Raw genomic sequence first — 21,115 nt, forward strand, 5'->3', positions numbered from 1 at the left:
TATATATATATATATATATATATATATATATATATATATATAGAACTTCCAAGAATTTGAGTAGTGTGGTTGTCAATGGTGGGTGGAATTGGTGAATGTTACACGTGTGTAGAGTGATCACTTAAACCAGCCTATGACGTTTGTCAGCCTCGTAAATACCCAGACTTCCATATTCTTCTTCATCTTTGATGAGATGTCAAAAAATAATATGAAAAATAACTCCTATAATTGGAGATAATCCAGATTTGTGAATTAGTATTTGGACACACTCAAAATGTTGTATTATAGTTAATTTATTTAAATTGTCTAATTAAAATATTTCTAACATCGTCTATTAACTGCTGTCTGTAATTCGTATTCATAACCGAGGAAAACATTTCCAAGCGTTGCTTGTCACTCATTTGCCCCGCCAAAATGTACGCCACAGATTCTACACACAACAGCCCCATTCCGTCTTCCAACGACCAAATGTATATTTTGTCCGCTGATGTCGGCTCCAATTTGAACTGAATAATCGAGCTGAATAAAAACCCTTTAAGTTTTTCCATTAAAAATCTATCGGCTAAGAGAAGAGTCTCCAAGGTTGTAGCTAAGCACTCGGGAAATGGGAATGTTTCTATATTAGCATGTTCATTGTTGACGCCGCAGTGAAGTAACGTCAGCAGGTATTCCAAACCGCCTTTGGAGACTTTTTTAAGCCTCACGCTCTTTTCGCTGGACTCTTTGAACGCTCCCATCAACATGGCGTTGAACATCTCGGACTGCTGGCACAGGAAGTGCTTGTTGGCTTGAACGCTGGAAGAATCGTCGAGGAGAAAGGTCACAATGTCGTCAGGAGGGAGGCCTTCGAATGTAGGATCGTAGGAGAGCAGGATGTGGTCCTTGAACTTGTTTTCCAGAGATTTTGGGTCCTTGAGATGTAGGCTGGACGCTAGTTGCGACAGGCTGGGAATACAGTGTTCGAGGGGTTCCGTGTATTCGGTCAATAAGGTAAAAAATAATTCTAAAGCTTTGCAGTTGGTTAGAAACTTCTTCAATGGTCTTTGAGATCTGTAAGAAAAAAGAAAGTTATAAGTAGAGCTATGCTAAAAAAAAACAGGCTATTTGTAATCTTTTCTGATCCAAAAAAAAAAATCTCCATGTTTAGCAATTCAGTTTTTCAAGAAAAACTAAAAAAAAAAAAATTAAAAAGAAAAACCGGATTGGCAGTAAAAGCAATGTATGCTGAACAACCTGTTTCCATTTAAGTCGGTAAATACCAAAACTAAGTATAAAATAGATATTCATAAATGGATAATGGAGGTGGGTAGATATGTATAAGTATTAAAGTTTGCTTTATTTGTCCATGTTGTATTTGATTACATGTCATAAATGATTTTCTTTCAATATATATTTTTCATATTTTGATATTCTTTCCATTATATTTTTCTACACTCAAAAAGGCCATAAACCCCGGTTGACAGATCAATTCAGTTACATCTCTTGACAGTTTTCAGCCAGTTGACAAAATTAAAATATTAAATTAATAACTTTTTTTAAAGTAAGTTTTATACAGTTTTGATTTGGTTTTATAACAGTAGGTAATCTAGTATATTAATTTATTATTTATTTATTAATCATCATATACATGAGTCAACTATACGAGGAGATTTTTTCTAGAATATTCTTTGAAATTACATAAATTTAAGTTCTCATGAAATAATGGAGTCCTCGCAGCATATATTAACCCCGGACCACGGGATTGGTTTCAATGTACCTTAATGCAGGACTATCATAAAATGTTTGACGATAAGAAAAACTCATATTCTAACAAAAATGCTTACGAAAAACATTTAATTAAAAAAATGTAACATGTTTTTGAGAACTTTATGTAAAATGCAAACATAAAATATCAGTAAAACATTAAGATAAATGCTATTTGTGTTGCCTTAGTGTTCCCTACAAATTGGATATCCTCCCACAAATTTTACAAATGTCCCGTAGTCTAGGGTTACTATTAAATATTAAAAGTTTTATTTTTTTAATAAAAGGAAAAATTGAAAAATTTTAAATTGATATTTTGATGAGCAATATTTTGATATCGGTGACTTAATTGTTTGGTGTTAGTTCGGTGTGTACCACTCTGTTACTATTTTTTATTTTTATATTTATATTATTATATCAAATATTTTAAGAGTGATTTTGTTGATTGTTTTTTAAATAAAATTTTATGATTGTTTTCCCTATTTTTAGGAGTACAAAATAGTAAATAAATAAAAAAATATACTCTTGTAAGTTATATTTTTTTTTAATAAAAAAAATAAATCTTTGCGGATTTCTTTTTATATATCTGTAATAAAATATAAGGGTAACGTAGAACGGGGCTACTTGAACTTTGATGTGTTACTTGAGCCCATTCCAAAAAAAAAAAATTAAATCTGTATTTGGTATACAATAATGAACGTATCGACATGATTCATTGTTTCCCTGACAGGGGTAGGCAGAGAGGATGGAACGCCACACTCTTCTGTCCTGACATACACTCCTCGCCTCCTTCACATCCATACATCTAGTCATACATGCCCTCCGATTACGCAGACTTTTGACACCGCCAGATTTTAGGTTCTGATTGATCTGATCGTGCCAAGTCTTTTTCGGTCGTCCACGTTCTGTTTTCCCTCTCACATTCGCCACATATATTTTCTTAGTCATTCTCTCGCTATCCATTCGCTCCACATGTCCATACCACCGCAAAGAGCTCTTCCTAATCTTTTCAATTATTCCTCGTTCAGCCTTACATTCCTTTCTTATATCGTCGTTTTTAATTCTGTCATACAATGATTTTCCACACATTCGTCTGAGGGAGCGCATTTCAACAGCATTCTCTCTGCTTTCATCCTTCCTTTGCCAGTTCCATGTTTCGCTTCCATACATTAGTGTCGGTACTAGCACGCCGTTGTGAACCGCTAGCTTGGCTTCCATGGACATATTCTTATTCCCAATCACTCTGTTAAAAGCACCATTTATTCTATTCCCTGCATTCACTCTTCTCTCAATATCCTTGTCCACTTTTCCATCCCTTGTGAACATGCTTCCTAGATATAAAAATTCTTGCACCTGTTCTAGGGATTCATTGTGCACGATAATCTTGCATTCTGTCAAATCTTTCTCTCTTTCAAACACCATGACCTTTGACTTACCTTCATTCATTGCCAGATCATTTTCCATACATACATCATACATTCTTGACACTATTAGTTGCAAGTCCTCCGCGCTGCTCGCTAGCAGTACGGCGTCATCCGCATACAGCAAGCAACTAACAGTTATATTCATCTTCTATTATATAGATGAAAAAATGTGGAATGAGATTCTGCAGCCATTATATTTCACATAGGTACCTGATAATGTAGGGGAGTGTCAACGCCAATGTCTGCTTCATCGCCGGCTCACCCTTTAAAAGCTGGTAGCTTATTTCCCCAATACCATAGTCTGATTCCGCCAACATTGTCATCTGAGTTAGCAGTCTTTTCGATAGTGTATGCAACTAAAAGAATTATAAAAAAATTAAGACAAAAATTATACTACCTATTCAAAATATAAAGCCAAATAATATGCATGTGAAAATATGATTATTCGTATAGAGGGAAACGCTTTCGCGAATTTATATGGCGCAGATGCGTTTTTTCTCGATCATTTGGTATTATCTACAATATTTTCTGTCAGTTGTGAGTTTTGCGTCAATTCATCCATTGAGATCGAATATGTTGTTAGGTGGGGAAGGCAACAAAGGAGATATTGGTATGCACATGCGAAGAGAATGGAACCATCCAGACTCCCCCATATTGCACTGCATAGCCAATCCAAGGTAGACAACTAAAGAGATGGATTGGCAGCTGGGAATCGACATCCTAGGAGGCTAATTCATCTTAAAAACAGGCCACAAGGCCCACACCAAGCAGAAGAAAAAGAAACCATCCATTGTCAGTATTTGGTCGCAATCAAAGTGACAGAAATCAGATTGTTTCTGTCATAAGTCATGCCATTGCAAATTTTCATTATTTTTGTTTACAAACCTGGGACCTTCAGCATGGTGGCTAAACACGCTAACCATTACACCACAGAGGCGGACGAATGTGATTAATATACGACTCTAATTAGAATACTAATTAGGGTCGGGGTTGATGAAAAAACCGTCTGACGACAATGTGTTAATATAGCTGCAGCTTAGTTCACTATATCCACGGTTGTAATTTTGGTCATGTGCATTCGCGAAATCATTTGTGAGTTTGTACTAGCCATGATATGTTACCTGTTTGCATTGTCTGCAATCCGAGTGTTTTGGCTCATGCAAAATCTTGTACAAGTGCAAAATGAGTCTATGCTTCAGGAGTCTCACAAGATGAGTAGCGTTACTGTAATCAATCAATAACAAAATGTTTAAAAAAATGTACACTAATAAAAAGTAACAATTGCTTATAACTAACTGACTAAAAATTATGCCCAGATATTCAATGTTATGGTAGGCTTTATCAATCTTTCCATCCCTAGAAAATGTACTTCCCAGACATATGAAATCATTTAACTGTCCTAAAATTTTCTACTATTTTACAACAAGATCTACATTTATCTCTTTCAAAAACCACGACTTTGCTGTACATTCATCGGAAATATTTTTTCTTACACACATTTCCATCACTAAAAATATACTTAAATACCAAAATATATTAAAACATTGACTTTTTCTATCATTTTCCTATTCATCAACATTTCGAACCCAGATCTACTCTACTTTCATTCTTCGAAAGGGTCAAAACTTTTGATTGATGTTTTACTTAGTAAATACCGCTATTTTTTTAAAATCTATAGTGAGATGTGTTTCGCTGCATTCCGGATCATTTTTAAACACCGTATTGTGTTTGAAAATGATACGGATTGCATCAAAACATGTGTCACAATAGATTTTAAGAAATAGTGGTATTTACTAAGTTAATTTATATTATTTATTGATTCGGCTTGGATTTTTTTTAAACACTTGTATAATACCACATAATGAGTTTTATTTCATTATAGATGACTAGTTTTGAAAACTAATGCGTGTAATGAAATAAAACTCATTAAGTGGTACTATGCACATGTTTAATTTTTTTTAATAGGTAAATCTGGAATTAAAATTTTTAGCACAAACTGTGAGTAGTGACTAACTTTAGTGACTGCCAAATCAATTCATGAGATAAATAATGATAATAAGAGCAAGGAACGGACCTTATAATCCTTGCCAGTATCCTGGCCGCTCTGTTCAGAGGATATCTAGATTTCTTTACGTAGCTGATTAGGGATAACAACAGGTCTCGGGACGCCAGTCTTTCCACCCCGGTATCGGAATGAGACACTCGGGATAGCAGAACTAATAAACACCTAATTCTGTGGGACCTGCTTTGCTGTTCGGTTGAATCCTCTGAAATATAAAATAAACATAATTATAAAATAATTATATTACATATTTTAGTCATAAAATGGACAATCACAGAGTAATTGCTTCAAATATAAATTATATAAAATAAATTCTTATAAAAAGTAACCCTAGCAGAGAGACAACAAAGCACAAAAATGAGTACAACACAGGTTCCTTAGATACATTAACACATTTCGGACGGGTGTTTTTTACGCCTGCAGAGCGCTGGCGACAGGGTTTGATAATTATGTACATATAGTTAAGACCTTGACAAAGAAATTGGTACATAATATTCATATAAAAACATTAAAAATGTAATTCCTCCTTTTCTGACTTTAGAATGAGGCCGGCGCAGAAGGTAAAATTACTCTTTCCGTCCTTAAGCATCAATCGATCAAACAGGGAATAAATACCTTTCCCGTCCAAAGTGTGTTATATATGCATATATGGTGGGTATACTAGCAAAAAATGTTATCTCGAAAATCCCCGTTTCCATAATCCATGTCATTTAAAGCCTTTAGCCTGAATAAAATACCCGCTATTAAACTTAAAGTTGAATTTACTTTTAAAACCACATAAATATGACATTTCAAACTACTTAGTGTGTTTTGCCAGTTTATAGAACGTTGAAAACATTATAATACTGCATCTTTAAGTCGAAATTGCATATTTTCGAGTAAACGATTTTTGCCAGTACACTAAGGGCGCTTGTCCACTACCCGGAATTTCGTGTAATTTTACCGTCTGGCACGTCAGTTAGCGTTTTAAAACGACGATTGGCTTGTGCTTTTGTCCATCTTTCTTCGGATCGGAGTTCTCCATCGGTGTGTGAACATGTTGCGCATAAATTCGATCACGCTAAACTGTCCTAGTCTTTTCATTTTTCAAAACCGGACTGCCGGACGGTGAAATCCCGTGTAGTGGACAAACGCCCTTACGATATAGAATAAACCAAAATCAAAGAACAAGCAATCTTTTACTGAAAAACTTTCACCACCTTGTCACACAACAAATATGTATATTTTTTACCTAGTTGCAGCTCTTGAACTGAAAATGTTTCATCATCCATCATGAGGTCATCCAGGTCATTGGCCATTTGGCACTCACTAAACTCGGAGATCAGCTCTGCAGGGTGGGTCCGAGCTTCTAAGGACTCCTCGACGTCACTGCACACCGGGGAATAACGCCCCGACTTCTCTGAATCTGATGAATCTAAAATAAAATATGAATAATAATAATAACCATATCCGCTCCCTAGGTGGAGCATATGGAGTCCACAAACTGTCTCCAGGCTTTTCTGTCGGCTGCCAGCTCCCTTGCATCCTCCCAAGTCAGATCCGCATCCCAAAGTTCTGACGAGAACTGCCGACAAATTGTCAGCAGTGGTCGTCCTGGGCGGCGCGAACCTGATGCCTTGTAAAAGAGGAATGAAGAGATAAGGCGTAGGACGCAGCAAATCTTGGTCACAACTGTCATCAAGAAAAGGCGATTCAGTTGGCTTGGCCATGTACTCCGCATGCCTCCTGAGAGCCTTAATCAAGCTTGCCTCTTTTACAAATATGAATTACTAGATGAATACTCTACTTATCATTCATCGTTCACTTTGTGTAATACTACTTTTATAAACACTTATTCAAATTCATGACTCCATCATCAGGTCATTAACCAGCCTACACATACAAATGCACGTAATACGCACGGTTTTTCTTCACCATTCCGCGCCCGTATGACCTACGCGCAAGAGAAAAGATATCTGTTGCAAAAATATTTAATGCAAACCGGATACACTGACAAATTTTTGTCAGGTTTCATACCTGACAATATTTTGTGACAAAAAACGTTGTGATTTTTTAAAAAAATAAAGAATGTTGTTATATTATATTGCTAAATGAAAATCAGAAACGTAGAGGACATTTAAAAAAATATCTTTTTCTCCTGGTCAGTTGTTTAATAATTGTATTAAAAAAAAAAAATTTGTAAGGTTGACATAAGTTTTACACCCATAAAAACCTTATTTTTTAGTAAAACTTTTTTTTATTTTTTAAAAATGTAAAGCAACAATATCAGAAAACTTTTCTTAACATATAATTAAAATATAACTTTGTTTTAAAATCACTTCAATATAACTTAATTATAATGTCTATCGGTTTCGAGGCTAACCGCTTCTTTTTTTATTCGGTATTAATCAGTCTTGAAAAAGAAGCAATTAGCTTCGAAACCGGTAGACGTTATAATTAAGTTATAATAAAATACTTATAATGATTTTAAAACAAAGTTTTATTTTAATTATATAATGGAAAATCACAAAGTTATTGCTTCAAATACAAATTATATTTTCTTACCATCTTCGCAGTTGATAACGCTGGCTGGAGAATAGCAAAAACTCTGTGCGCTTCCCGGACTCCATTGGCAAAAGTAAGTGGAAGAGGAGCATCCCCCGTCACCTGCTGCGCTCCCGGTAGACTCCGGACTCCAGTCGTTGATCAGATCCGATCCCGGCAGTGTTCGGTGACTATTATTAACTCCGTGATATGCGAAACCATCGGCTCTGTATCGAATTTCGTATTTTGGACTTTTGGATTGGTTGCTCGTCGGTGAATAACCAGACATCGGACTCATGTTTGGACTCGTGATGTAAGTCCAATCGGGGCCTTTCGGTTCACAGGTGATGCCGCAAGAACTCCAGTCATATCTCGCCATTTTCAGAAGACTCAATGACTATAATATTAAAAAAATCAACCGTGTAAAAAATTAATAAAAATCTATGTGTTTCATGCGTTTATTATACTAGTAATTTCTAGAAATATGAAGTAATACTTATTATATTAAAAGGCAAAGTGGAAGGCAAACGCAGCATAGGTTGCGTATATGCATCAAATTGCTTGAATAACTATGTATCAAGGGTTTGAGTGAAACATTATTTTACGGGGATTCCAAATCCCCCTGAAACAATAAATTCAAGATTGCACTTATAAACAAAAAAGGTTAAAGTATTCCAAAGTATTATTATAAACATTACAAAAAAATAAGGATTAAATCGCTGGAATAATTATCGAGTGAAACATTGTTTTAGAGGAATTACAAATCCCCCTCTTAGTCCGGGTAGTTTAAGTAAACACATTCTAATAGTTTAGTGAAGTTATGTTTAATACATTAATTTGATATTTTAAAACACAAAATAGCCCTTTTAATTGTTAATAAGACAACCCTTTAAGCAGTCATTGGTGTTATAGCTCTTTCAAATGTAGGACATCCCTATGTTTATACCATTTACGTAATAAAGCATTCGCAAGAATCTGCCAGTTGATGCTGCCCGTTAATTCATAAATGCGTTTCTAGTATCTAGAGTAAATTTTTTGTAATGGTATATACATGTGTCTACTAAACAATAAATTGACTTGACTGCGATCAGTGTTAAACGCAGCAGCAAACAAATATTTGGAATTTTTAAATTCAGTCACATCACCCCACTACTTCACAAACTGCACTGGTTACGCTTTCCTGAAAGGGTTGAGTATAAACTCTGTCTACTCATGTACAAATCAAAACATAATATGGCTTCACATTATCTAAAAGAGCTGTGTATTCCAGACAAATTGGTTGATAGACGTCTCAAGCTTCGATCGGCTACAACAACTGCAATGGGCAAAGTGATTTTACCAGCTCGCAACAGCTCGCCGTTGGCGTGGAATGCTCTTTTACCAGTGGTTAGAAATAGTGAGAGTAAAATGATCTTTAGAAAAAAAAACTAAAAATACATTTGTTTGCTGAATCAAAATATATGTCCGCCTCCGTAGTGTAATGGTCAGCACGCTCGGCTACCATTCTGGAGGTCCTGGGTTCGATTCCCAAGGGGGTAAAATAAATATAAGTGATTTTTTCACTGCAATATTTATTCAATATTACCCTGGACTGGTACCTGAATCGGAGGGCTGATCACCTTTCCTTCATGTGTAAACGATCAAGATAACACTGCGTTTATATGACGCAGTGCCCTATGCACCATTGGGGTGCGGATGAGGGTTTTATTATTATTATTGCTATATGATTTCCATGAATTGGGAAAAGAAGATTCCCCAATTCATTCACAGTAAAGCGCCCTTGATGTAGTATTTTACGAAAATTGCACTATACAAATAACCTAAATTTATTATTATTACCTTTGGTGACTCATCTACAGGTAGCTTCCTGCATCTCTTTTTAGTGTTTCCCGGTGACTTCATCTTATATTCTTCACTTGAATCCTCCCCATCACTTCCATGGTAAGCGTCGTTGAAGCCGATCATCATGTTGTCCCTCTCGATAACGATTTTAAGATTGTCTTTATTATCGGTGTATTGTGTTCCGGAATTGTTCCGCTTACTGGAATCCGAATCTTCCCTAGCCTCGTCTTCCGACGGAGATATTTGCGATTCCTTGACGCCATTTTCAATCTCGCCAGAATCACTTTTGGAATTTTCTTCCTCGTATTTTTGATGCTCGCATTTCATAGTTGTAATGTATTCTTTTAGTTGCTCTTCGATTATAGAAATCAAACCTTCGTTTATGAGGATTTGGAATCCTGTAAATTTAAATATATTATTGAAGAGACTTGCAGACAACTGTTATCAAAAATATCAAAAAAGTCAGAATATGTCATGTATATCATGGGTATATTGGCAAAAAATGTTAACTCTAAAATCTCTGTTTGAATAATCCCTGTTATTTAAAGCTTGTAGCCTGAATAAAATACCCACTATTAAACTTAAAGTCAATTTACTTGTAAAACCACATAAATATGACATTTCAAGCTACTTAGTGCATTGATTAAAGAAAACACTTGTTTTTTACCACTTGAATTTTAATTATAGACTACATGTTTCAGAAGTTAAACTTCCATCATTCAGGTCTGTATAATAACTCAGTTATTATACAGACCTGAATGATGTAAGTTTAACTTCTGAAACATGTAGTCTATAATAAAACTCAAGTGGTAAAAAACAAGTGTTTTCTTTTATCATTGTAACATGTCTTACCACAAAGTTAATGCCGAAACAATAAATAAAATACTTAGTGCATTGTGCCAGTTTAAAGAACGTTGAAAACTTTAAACTATGCATCGATAATGCTTCTCCTAGTGTTGCATTCTTTCCCTATTTCACCATTCGTACATCTATCATACATTGTTTTGCTGCACATTCTTCTGAGGGATCGCATTTCGACTGCATTCAGTCTTTCATCCTTATTTTGTCAACTACATGCTTCGTTTCCACACATAAGGGTGGTAGCCAGGATTCCATTGTGTACTGCCAGTTTAGCTTTTGCTGATAGGTTTTTATTTGCTACAACTGGATTAGTGCACCATTCATTCTATTCCCAGCGTTCACTCTCCTTTCTATATCTTTATCAACCTTTCCATCCTATATATGTACTTAATATTAAATATATATATGTACTAATGTCCGCCTCCATGCTGTAATGGTCAGCGTGTTTAGCTGCCGTGCTGGAGGTCCCGGGTTCGATTCTCAGGGGGGATGAAAATAAATATTAGTGATTTTACACTGTAATATTTATTTAATATTACCCTGGACTGGTTCCTGAAGCGCAAGAGTGATCACCTTGCCTTCATGTAAGTAATGATCAAGATAGCACTGCGTCAATTCGGTGCAGTGCTTTATGCACCATTGGGTGCGGATAAGGGTTATAAATAATATGTACTTAATATGTATATGAATGTTAAAGAAATTATTTGATTTATTATATTATTTTTTTTACCAATATCATCAAAAACAAACTGAAGGAGAGCGTGTAGGGCGTGCGTGTGTCGCGCTATAGAGGAGCTGTCCCGGGCGACCGCCAGGAGTAGGGTGAGTCCACCACACTCCCTCAGTTTGGCTCTATTCACCGCCTCGCGACACAACAAGCACAGCGCGCGGATCCATGATTCCGGCCACTCGTCTAGAAAGTTAAAACACATTAATTTTTTAAGTGAAACTATTTTAGAGGCGGTAGGTCAAATTCGAAATGCCAGGATCAGGGAAATATGCGAGATCGAAGATGTCGTTAGGTGGGGAAGGCAACGAAGGAGACAATGGTATGAGCATGTGATGAGAATGGAACCATCCAGACTCCACCACATCGCACTGTACGGTCAACCCGACGACTGGACGACTCCCGGGCAGACCACCAAAGAAATGGGTCGAAAGCTGGGAATCAACATCGCAGGAGGCTAATCCTTCTTAAAAAACAGGCCACAAGTCCTACAAAAAGATGAAGAAGAAGAAGGTCAAATTCGAACCCGGGACCTATGGCACTGTAGCTAAACACACTAACCATTATACCACGGAGGCGGATAAAATTCGATTTCCAGAGGGATGGTGAAAATAATTATAAGTGATTTTACACACTAATATTTATTTAATATTACCCTGGATTAGTCCATGAAGTACAGGAGTGATTTCCTCATGTAAATAACGATCAATATAACAGCGCATCAATACGATGCATTGCCCTATGCACCATTGGGTGTATAAGGGTAAGAATAAGAAAAGGTGTTTTTTCACTCTAATATTTATTTAATATTACCCTGGACTGGTACCTGAAGCGCAGGACTGATCAATTTCCCTTATATCTAAACATTGCATCAATTTGATGCAGTGCCCTATGCACCATGGGTTATAGATAAGGGTTAGTAGTATGTAGTAGTTACTAGAACCTAAATAAATTCACTTCCAATGCACAATCTCACCCATATTTTTTTTAGTTAAGTAGAGTATACCAAATGAATAATATAGAGTGAAACCCGGATTTAACATTTTCACACCTATTGCGTGTAATTATTTCAGTCCCGATATATTTTTCATACATTTATTACCTTCATTTACATTTTTTTCCCTTAATTTACGTTGAAAATATCCCGTCATTCGATTTCTGACCCGATCGTAACACTTTTTTTTTTAACATTATTCGCGATCATCATTTAGTGTTTATATTTTTTAAAAATTTTATTCCTTAAGTCATTACAATTTTTGCAAAATATTTTTTCAATCCCCCCTTTTTACATTTTCCTTCTATCTAGGTTTTTGTAAGCAAAAAAAAAAAACTATATGATTTTCACAAAAAATAAATAAAATCGAAATGTTTTTTTTTCAACAACCCCATTCACATTTTGCATTCACATTTTTCCTCTAAATAAGTTTTTTTTCAGTCCCTCAAAAAACGTAAATTAAGAGTTTCACTGTATTTGCTCACCTCTTTCTGCATTCAGAAGGTCCACCACACACTCGACAGCGCCGGCAGTGCCTAGACTCGGTCGGGAAGTTGAGACATAGCAAAGGTTTACTATGCACTTCACAGCTGTTGTCTGAAAATTTTTGCTTAGGACCACCAAACACCGGTATCCTCTACCGTCTCCTTGAATCTAGAAGGAAATTAATCCATTTGTAAGTCGGGAAGCCAAAGAATAATATTCGGAAAGAAACTAATCTAAAATGATTAAACATATTGTAGTCGTACAGGGAAAAGTGACCAAGTGCAAAAACTAACTAACTAACCATCACGCCGCTTCCCCGCAGGGGTAGGCAGAGAGAATAGAGCGCCACACCACTCTGTTCTTGCAAACATTCTTCGCCTCTTCCACGTTCATGCATCTCCTCATACATACCCTCCGATTGTTACGACTCCTAACCTGACCACTTTTGAGTATTTGGCATACCTGATCGTGCCATGTTTTTCTCGGTCTTCCTCTGCTTCTTTTCCCACTAACATTCGCCTCATAAATTTGCCTCACAATAACGTGATCATTGACTATTTGATATCTTACTAGCTTAATATTGCCCTGAAAAAATCCTAAAGGATTTTAAACTTGGAAGTATAACATATTGATTTGTTAAAAATGACTTACTGCATTGATGTTTATTTTCTTGCCAGGCTTGGCTTTGAGAAGAACTTGACTTAAATGACCCTCCTGAACATTTTACGTTATACAACATTTTGAGTGTGTCCAAATACTTGTTCACAAAATCTGGATTATCTCCAATTACAGGAGTTATTTTCATATTATTTTTTGACATCTCAGGAGGAACTTCCAAGAATTTGAGTAGTGTGGTTGTCAATAATGGGTAGAATTGGTGAATGTTACACGTTTGTAAAGTGATCACTTAAACCAGCCTATGACGGTCGTCAGCTCCGTAAATGCCCAAACTTCAATATTCTTCTTCATCTTTGATGAGATGTCAAAAAATAATATTTAACATTTTGTTAGTTGGTCACTTTCTCATGTACGACTACGATATGTTTAAATATGAGATACATATTTCGCTCACTCCTTTCAAGAACGTCATAAATCAAAAATCGGCAATTTTCAGTAAGTCATGTTTTCGGAATGCCCAGAAAATGTACTATATCCCAGCAAAAGAGGCATATTTTTAACTTAATATTTACCCGCTACAGGGCAGAAAATGTTGTTTTTGCATTTTGAAGAAAAGGTATAGTTTAATTATTTTTTTAAATGTACTGAATATTTTTCAAATGGAGAAAAAACCTTCAGGTTTTACCTAAAAAGATCTGTTGCTTGGTAAAAAGTTCAATAACTGGCTTGATATTAATTTTTAATACATTGTGTTATATTTTTAAACTTTAAAAACATTCTCCTGAAAAATCTAGTTTTTTGATTTATGACATTCTTGAAAGGAGAGCGATTTATGTAACTAATTTCATACATTGATTTGGCAGTCACTTTGTGATAATATCTATCTACGGTGTTTGAAAATGATGCGGAACGCATATAACACGTGTCACAATAGATTTTAAGAAAAAGTAGTATTTACCAAGTAAAACCTAAATTTTGTAACTAAATAACTAATCACCTGAGAGAACTGAATGCGTTTTCGCAACAACGTAATACTGTTTTTGCAAACGCTCCTCGCCTCTTCCGCATTCATGCATCTCCTCATAAATACCCATTGATTATTCTGACTCAGGTATTTGACCTATCTTATCACAACAAATTTTCCTCGGCCTTCCTCTGCTCCCCTATTTCCAACTACATTCGCTTCATAAATTTGTTTTACCGTTCAGTCAGGTTAGGAGTTGAAATAATAGACAGGTACGTATGAGGAGATACAGGAAGAGGCAAAGAATGCTTGCAAAGACAGAGTGGTATGGCATTCTATTCTCTCTGCCTGCCACTGCGGCGTGATGGTTAGTTAGTTCATATTTACATGACAGTCTTTAAATTATTTTTTAGTGAAAACCTAAAATTATAATCAATTTTTTTTTTTTAAATATATTTTATTATTTTTGTGAATATTCTGTTGGTTTTCCGATAAATAAATAAAAAAGTACAAAATAACAACGACATAGTTTTTCCACATTTATCATGTGGAAAAAACTACATAGTTGTTATTTTATTCTATAAAATGCAGTTCTACCAAGAAATGTCAGCACAAAACTTAAATCAAATAATTTTTTTTTACCTATTAACCGGGCGGGACGCATAAATAAGTCCAACGCAAACAATATCGGGTACGGGTAGGACATATGAATACTTCCTTGAAATATGTTTCTTATATTATATTTATGGACGTATATTTTAACAACAAAGGTATTAGTCATCCATACATGTCTCGACATGAATTTAAGACACGGAGTGAATCAGTATTCGCGCCCGTTACAAGTTGCGTAATTGGACAGCGGACCGCCCGGTTAACAGGTTAATGATGTTGTCACCGTATCTCACTGTGGGGTTTAAAAACATCTAAATAATATCTGAAGTCCTACCTGTTCAGCGCATTGAAACGTCGAGAGCATAGTGAAGAATCCGAGGCATTTCAGCAGACCGGCAAACAGCTCCTCTCTGCTCTTCTTAGGTACCGTTTCCTTCTTCTGCTTCTGGGAGTCCCCAGTGAGGGGCTTCACCAGGTCTGAATTTTCACATTCAACGCAGAGAAGCACAGCCACTGCCCTCACGGCGCCGCTGGCCAGCATGTCTTCCCGGCGGTCCGTCACCATCCATAACAACCTGGAGTAGAGAAATATGAAAAATTTCATTCATTGATTCGGCAGTCTCTTTGTGGTAAAATGTATCCATTTTTAATTTAAGTTTTACAATACCACTATTTATAATACTCTCCTTATCATTCATGTTTTTTTTATTTTATTAAGATTTATTAGATAATTCACCACACCAGATTCACTAGATTCCAGATACTTCATGTCTTCATGTGATAGGTATGTTTATGAAAAAAATACCTATACTCGAAAATACCTATAGCGGGATTCTTCTACACCTTAAGCAATAGTTCTTGCATAGCAATAGTCATACAGGAGAAAGTGACCAAGTGCATTGTTTTACAAAAACGTGATCATTGACTATTTGATATCTTACTAGCTTAATATTGCCCTGAAAAAATCCCAAAGGATTTTAAACTTGGAAGTATAATATATTGACTAGTTAAAAATGACTAACCGCATTGGTGTTTATTTTCTTGCCAAGCAATAGTGACTTAAATGGCCCTCCTGAACATTTTACGTTTTGGTAGTTGGTCACTTTCTCCTGTACGACTACGATATATTTTATTTTAATGTATTTTTGATGTATACGATTTACATTTTTTATAGTTTGTAATGTATATATTGATTGAAATAAATAAATTGAATTGAATTGAATATAACGAGTAACGGTTATAATGAGTAAATTCAGTTGGTCCTGTCATCCTCGTTATAACCGAGTTTGACTGTATTTCTCGGTGGAATAAATTACCGTATAGCCCTGACAGCCATTGTGAGCGTCTGGTAGGTCGAGGTCTTCTCGTTGTTGCCGATAACGCTGATCAGCGCGTTGACAGCTCCATCGGTGTGCAATTGCTCCGCATTCGCGGCTTGCTGCGCCAAATTGCCCATCAGACGACATGTCCTCCCAACGATACTGTCGCGACTTATGCATTTCAAAATGGTAACCAAATGAGAGGTCACTTTCAGTTTTCCAACCTGAAATAAAATAGATTAACGGTCGTCAATTCATATTTACTTATTCACATTTAGAGTGCGTCAATGCAATGTAGTGCCCTATGCACCATTGGGTGTGGATGAGGGTTAGAAGAAGAAGATATAGTTATACTTATTTACATGACAATCTTTAGATTATTTTTAAGTGGAAACGTACAATTGGAACTAATTTTTTAATTTATTTTTATTATTTTTGTAATTAAAGCTGGAAGAAGAAAAGTTAGAGAAGTGACTTTTCGTTTTCCAAACTGAAATAAAATAGATTTATGGTCGTCAATTTATATTTACTTATTCATATTTTGAGTATGTCCTAAATTTGGTCATAAATTCTGGGTTGTACCAACATGAGTTTTTTGTTGTTGTTATGAATATGAACACATTGGGTGCGTCATTCGTGCACGTCGCATTCATCTAACATTTCCCCCAATGCGATATACACGCTAAACGCATTGCTAAGAAGTGATAATAATGAGTCAAATGGCTTAAAAGCAGGGCTCTTTTTTCCATGTAACGCGGTGGAACGGTGTTCCGGTAAATAATTTTTTGTTTTGTTTTTAATTTTCAAAATCAATTAGACGAAACAATGTTTGCGTTCACGTAATTGCAATCTATATTTATATAATTCGTCAAAATGATAAAATTGTTATGAATATTTGAATATATAAATTTTTTAGTAAAAAGCTTGACATAAGTTCTGGGACCTTTTTTGCTTAAAAAAAACCCCGCTTAAAAGTGATAACAATGAGTCAAATTAAAAGTATAGCCTGATAGTTTTGACACAGTATTTTATATCAGTGTGTAATACATGAATTTTGTTATAAATAACAAAAAAACACAAAAAATAAATAATTAAACTTTATGCAAATTTGCGAGTGTAGTCAGTTTTAGTCCCCTTGACGACTCATATTTATACTTGCTTGTCTCAAAGCGAGTATAAACATAAGCTGCGCGTTAATGCTACACACAAAGAGAACTCAAGTGATCAATTTTTTAAGCCAAACAAACTATCATATCCAGAAAATATTCCCAGGAGTTCATTATCGTAGGTAGCGGGTCAGTATTATGAGGTGTAGTTTCCCCCTAAATGAAAATAAAATAATTTTATGAATGTAGACTTATCTTCAGCTGTTTGTAATTGAATTATCATCTTATATAGTTACATGTGAACTTATAAATAACTAGGGTAATCACAATATCAGGACATGGTCATTCATACAAGTCAGTCTACAGAGTGCATAAATAATTTTGAGGACTTACCCTTAAACTGCTTTCTTCTTCCATGCAGCAGTTTCCGAGTATGCTTAAAACTATATCTAAGACATTTTCATTGGTTTTTCTTAGTAAAAGTACCAAATTTTCTAAACCTTCACACTCGCGAAAACTTTTTAAGCCATCTTCGGTTTTTATGACGCGGGTCCTTATTTGGTGCAAAGCATCTAGGATTTTGGTTGTAGATGTTGAATTTATATTTCCTAATAACACGTTAATATGATTTTTATCCATTTTAATACATTTTATTTCGATAAAATTATTACTTGACAGCTACGAGAGGCCGTTTTGTGCAAGGCCAGATAGCGTAATAAGTAAAGGATTTTATAAAAATGGATAATCAAATATACGACATTCCGTTTGGATACATAGGTTTGATAGACGATTTTTACTTATACTAGTCATATTACCAAACTGTCTATGCCGTTTTTTTACGTTTGAGGATTAGACAAAATGGAGTCTGAAGTTGGAGAGTATTGTGTCACATTTTGCCATAATGTTGGTAACATTGCGATTTTTAGATTATTGTTGACCAATAGCAGGGTCAATTCAGATGAAAGTGTTTTTCTATCACGGCAGGAGGCCTCTATGTGTCAATTATGTACTGAAATGTAAACTTATGCAGTTTTAATGAACAATCGTGAGGGCGGTGCTAGTATTTTATGTGTATAAGTGACATGAGAACGTCCTCGAGAAGATGAGTGTTTTCGGCGACTTCCAGCGTGTCTGGATGCAGCGGTTTCCCGAAAGTGCCCTGCCTGCAGCTTGGGAGGAAGACGTGCGGGCGAACCTCGCCAAACACAAACAAAAAGTGGCTGTCCTGAGGGAAGAATTGGAAAAGGAAGAGTTCTACGTAGAGTATTTAGAGCGGTTATTGCTGGATGTGGAGAAACACAAGACGAATCCGCTTCCTGTCCGCAGCGCTCCCCCGCCCCCCGAAGTCGATGTCAATAGTGATAAGGTAAATGATAGCGCTCCAGTGTTTAAATATACTTATCTCTCCGCTCGATACGCTTCGATAAATGTTGCAGTTTCCATTCTCCTGCCGATGTGCAATTTCTCCCGAATAATTTGCGCCTAAAACTTTATTTCATTCAGTTATGACATGGGTTGGGCAACAGCGAGGCACACCTGTCACTAATGGCAGAATCTAGATCTCGAGATTCTTATCTTTTGTAAATAAATACATTAGTCATTTAATGCGGAAAATCATGCTTATATTCATAACTATCTCTAAAGCAATTATGTTTTTAATTTCAGGAAAAGATAAACAACTCATCTTCGAATGAAAACATAGCTGACATTTCTAAACAAAGTGACGATCATAAAAATGATACAAGTCTACCTAGTGTCGACGAAGAAGTTATTTTGCGACAGAAGACAAGTAGTTCCATCGGGCATCGGAACTCTATTAATCAGTGCATTAGTGAGTTGTCTACCAGCCTCAGTGAGCAAGTGAGAAGGTGTACTAGTGAGTTACCACAGAAAACGGAAGCTAAAGAGCCTGGTAAGTGTATTGCAAAGTATAGTATTCTTTTTTTGACATTTCAACATACATGAAGAAGAATATGGAAGTCTGGGCATTTACGGCGCTTATGTCCGTCATACAAATTCTTGGAAGTTCTATATTTATATATCGCTCACTCCTTTCAACGACGTCATATATCAAAAAACTTGATTTTTCAGGATATCGTTTTTAAAGTTTAAGAATGTAATGAAATGTATTAAAAATAAATATCAAGCCAGTTATTGAACTTTTCACTGTGCAACATATGTTTTTAAGTAAAACCTGAAGGTTTTTTCTCCATTTGAAAAATATTTAGTGTATTTAAAAATAATAATTAAACAATACCTTTTCTTTAAAATGCAAAAACAACACTTTCTGCCCTGTAGCGGGTAAATATTAAGTTAAAAATATGCCGCTTTTGCTGGGATATAGTACATTTTCTGGGCATTCCGAAAACATGCACAACTGAAAATGAACGATTTTGACGTTATTGAAAGGAGTGAGCGATATATGATCCAATTTTGAAACGTTGTGCTCGAATCACTAGAATTTCACTAGAGACATTCTTCTTCATCTTTGTTGAGATATCAAAAAAAAAGTCCTTTAATTGGAGATAATCCAGATTTGTGAACAAGTATTTGGACACACTCAAAATGTTGCAAAGTATAATGTAGTTTGGAGTAGGGTCCTTACAATATTATTATCTATCATTAGAATCCGAACTGTCCATCGAACCTCATCCCTTAGTTTTTCCCTCTACCTCCTTCCCTAAACTCCCCTTTTTCCTTTGCCTTCCTTATCATCATCAATTTGTAATTTATGTTTATTTTTTAAATATTCAAATATTATTATCTACCCTCTGATTCAAAACAGCTATATCAAATGTTTTAACCAATATCACTAGTCTGTTTTTGGTTGGGTGGAAGATATTGCTTTTTAGCCATAAGCCTGCCAATGTACTTATTTCTTTTCTGTACATGAAATTTAAATAAATAAATGCAGAAATTTATTGCCTGTACCTAAATTAACCAGCTGCCTGACAAATACAAAATAGAACCCAGTCAGGGATCCAAAATGAATGAACTGAAAAAATACTTGTATTAGTGGTTAGTTATATTTTCTCTTTTTTTCCCCCTTGAAACATGCTTCTTTCTTACCATATTTTTTTATATGCCTATTTACTGCACCTTTTATTGCTTTATATTTTACATTTTGCCCTGTGTTTTCTTGTTTGTTACTTGTCTCTTATGTGTTTTTCAGTCTTGTTAACCCGAATCCCATGTCCCAAAAGAGTCATGGAAATTACACATTGGGAATATTATATATATCTGACTTCTTTTCCATTTAACTAGATTGAGCCATAGCGCTGTATGGTCGGACACAGCTATTATATTAATAAAGTGGAAATATTACAATGAAAACTGGAAGAGAATTTGTCTTTTACTATATTTTGATTTACAAATTGCAATTTACTGACTATTGACCCTTATTTTGATCTATCCATCGAACCAAGCACTTCCAAAATAGCAGCCAAATGTGCTAATTACTATACTATGCAGGTGGACAAAATTATAATGGTTTATAGTAAAGTAGAATTTTTTTTTTCGAAATAATTAATTAAAAAATAATAAACCATGTAAAAATTAACATATAAACATATTTTCTTTCTATTAAGATTATCTTAGCATCTTATTTTTTCAGAATTGATAACATAAGTATATAATATATATTTGATTCACTTTTATCTTCTCTATTATCGGAAAGAAGCACAGCATCGTCAGCATTCAAAAGGCAGCAGACAGTCAATTCGATCATTTCAACACAAATATGTAAACCTTTAATTTCTTTCATGTAGTTCTCCAAGTATAGATCAAACAGCCACGGTGACATTACACATCCCTGTTTAACATGATTATAATTTT

General features: G+C 35.2%; 2 protein-coding genes across 4 annotated transcripts in view; one reads left to right on the forward strand and one right to left on the reverse strand.

Annotated features, from left to right (window-relative positions):
• Window positions 1–152: 152 nt before the first annotated feature.
• Rnb (BTB/POZ domain-containing protein Rnb) lies at window positions 153–18,008 on the reverse strand. Its single transcript, XM_088265331.1, has 12 exons — window positions 17,675–18,008; window positions 16,173–16,399; window positions 15,191–15,431; window positions 12,662–12,830; window positions 11,186–11,368; window positions 9,592–9,992; window positions 7,774–8,149; window positions 6,461–6,643; window positions 5,242–5,434; window positions 4,289–4,391; window positions 3,378–3,523; window positions 153–1,050 (listed from the first exon to the last, which is right to left on the reverse strand). Exons 1-12 carry the CDS (start codon window positions 17,918–17,920, stop codon window positions 294–296), a joined length of 3,225 nt encoding a protein of 1,074 aa, XP_088121457.1. The 5' UTR covers window positions 17,921–18,008; the 3' UTR covers window positions 153–293.
• RhoGAP1A (Rho GTPase activating protein at 1A) overlaps window positions 17,381–21,115 on the forward strand; it is a 62,222-nt gene continuing 58,487 nt past the window's right edge. For 2 of the 3 annotated variants that reach the window (XR_015838029.1, XM_088265329.1), the window contains exons 1-2: window positions 18,238–18,647; window positions 18,947–19,193. Coding sequence is in view for 2 of the 3 variants with exons in the window: in XM_088265329.1 (XP_088121455.1) it covers window positions 18,384–18,647; window positions 18,947–19,193 (511 nt within the window). In the remaining variant the exon portion in view is untranslated. Of the gene's footprint in view, window positions 17,460–18,237; window positions 18,648–18,946; window positions 19,194–21,115 lie in introns of those variants that run through there. The other variant, XM_088265330.1, reaches the window with a different exon arrangement.

The sequence above is a fragment of the Brachycentrus maculatus genome, unplaced genomic scaffold, assembly GCF_059751285.1.
Source record: "Brachycentrus maculatus isolate JH-2025_06_01 unplaced genomic scaffold, ASM5975128v1 h1tg000244l, whole genome shotgun sequence".
NCBI lineage: Eukaryota > Metazoa > Arthropoda > Insecta > Trichoptera > Brachycentridae > Brachycentrus > Brachycentrus maculatus.

Coding starts and splice junctions, on each gene's coding strand:
- Rnb (XM_088265331.1), bottom strand. CDS start 17,920: ATGGATAAAAATCATATTAACGTGTTATTAGGAAATATAAATTCAACA. Junction 15,432..16,172: donor ATGGCTGTCAGGGCTATACG/GTAATTTATTCC, acceptor TCTCTACTCCAG/GTTGTTATGGATGGTGACGG. Junction 6,644..7,773: donor CGTTATCAACTGCGAAGATG/GTAAGAAAATAT, acceptor ATTTTATTTTAG/ATTCATCAGATTCAGAGAAG.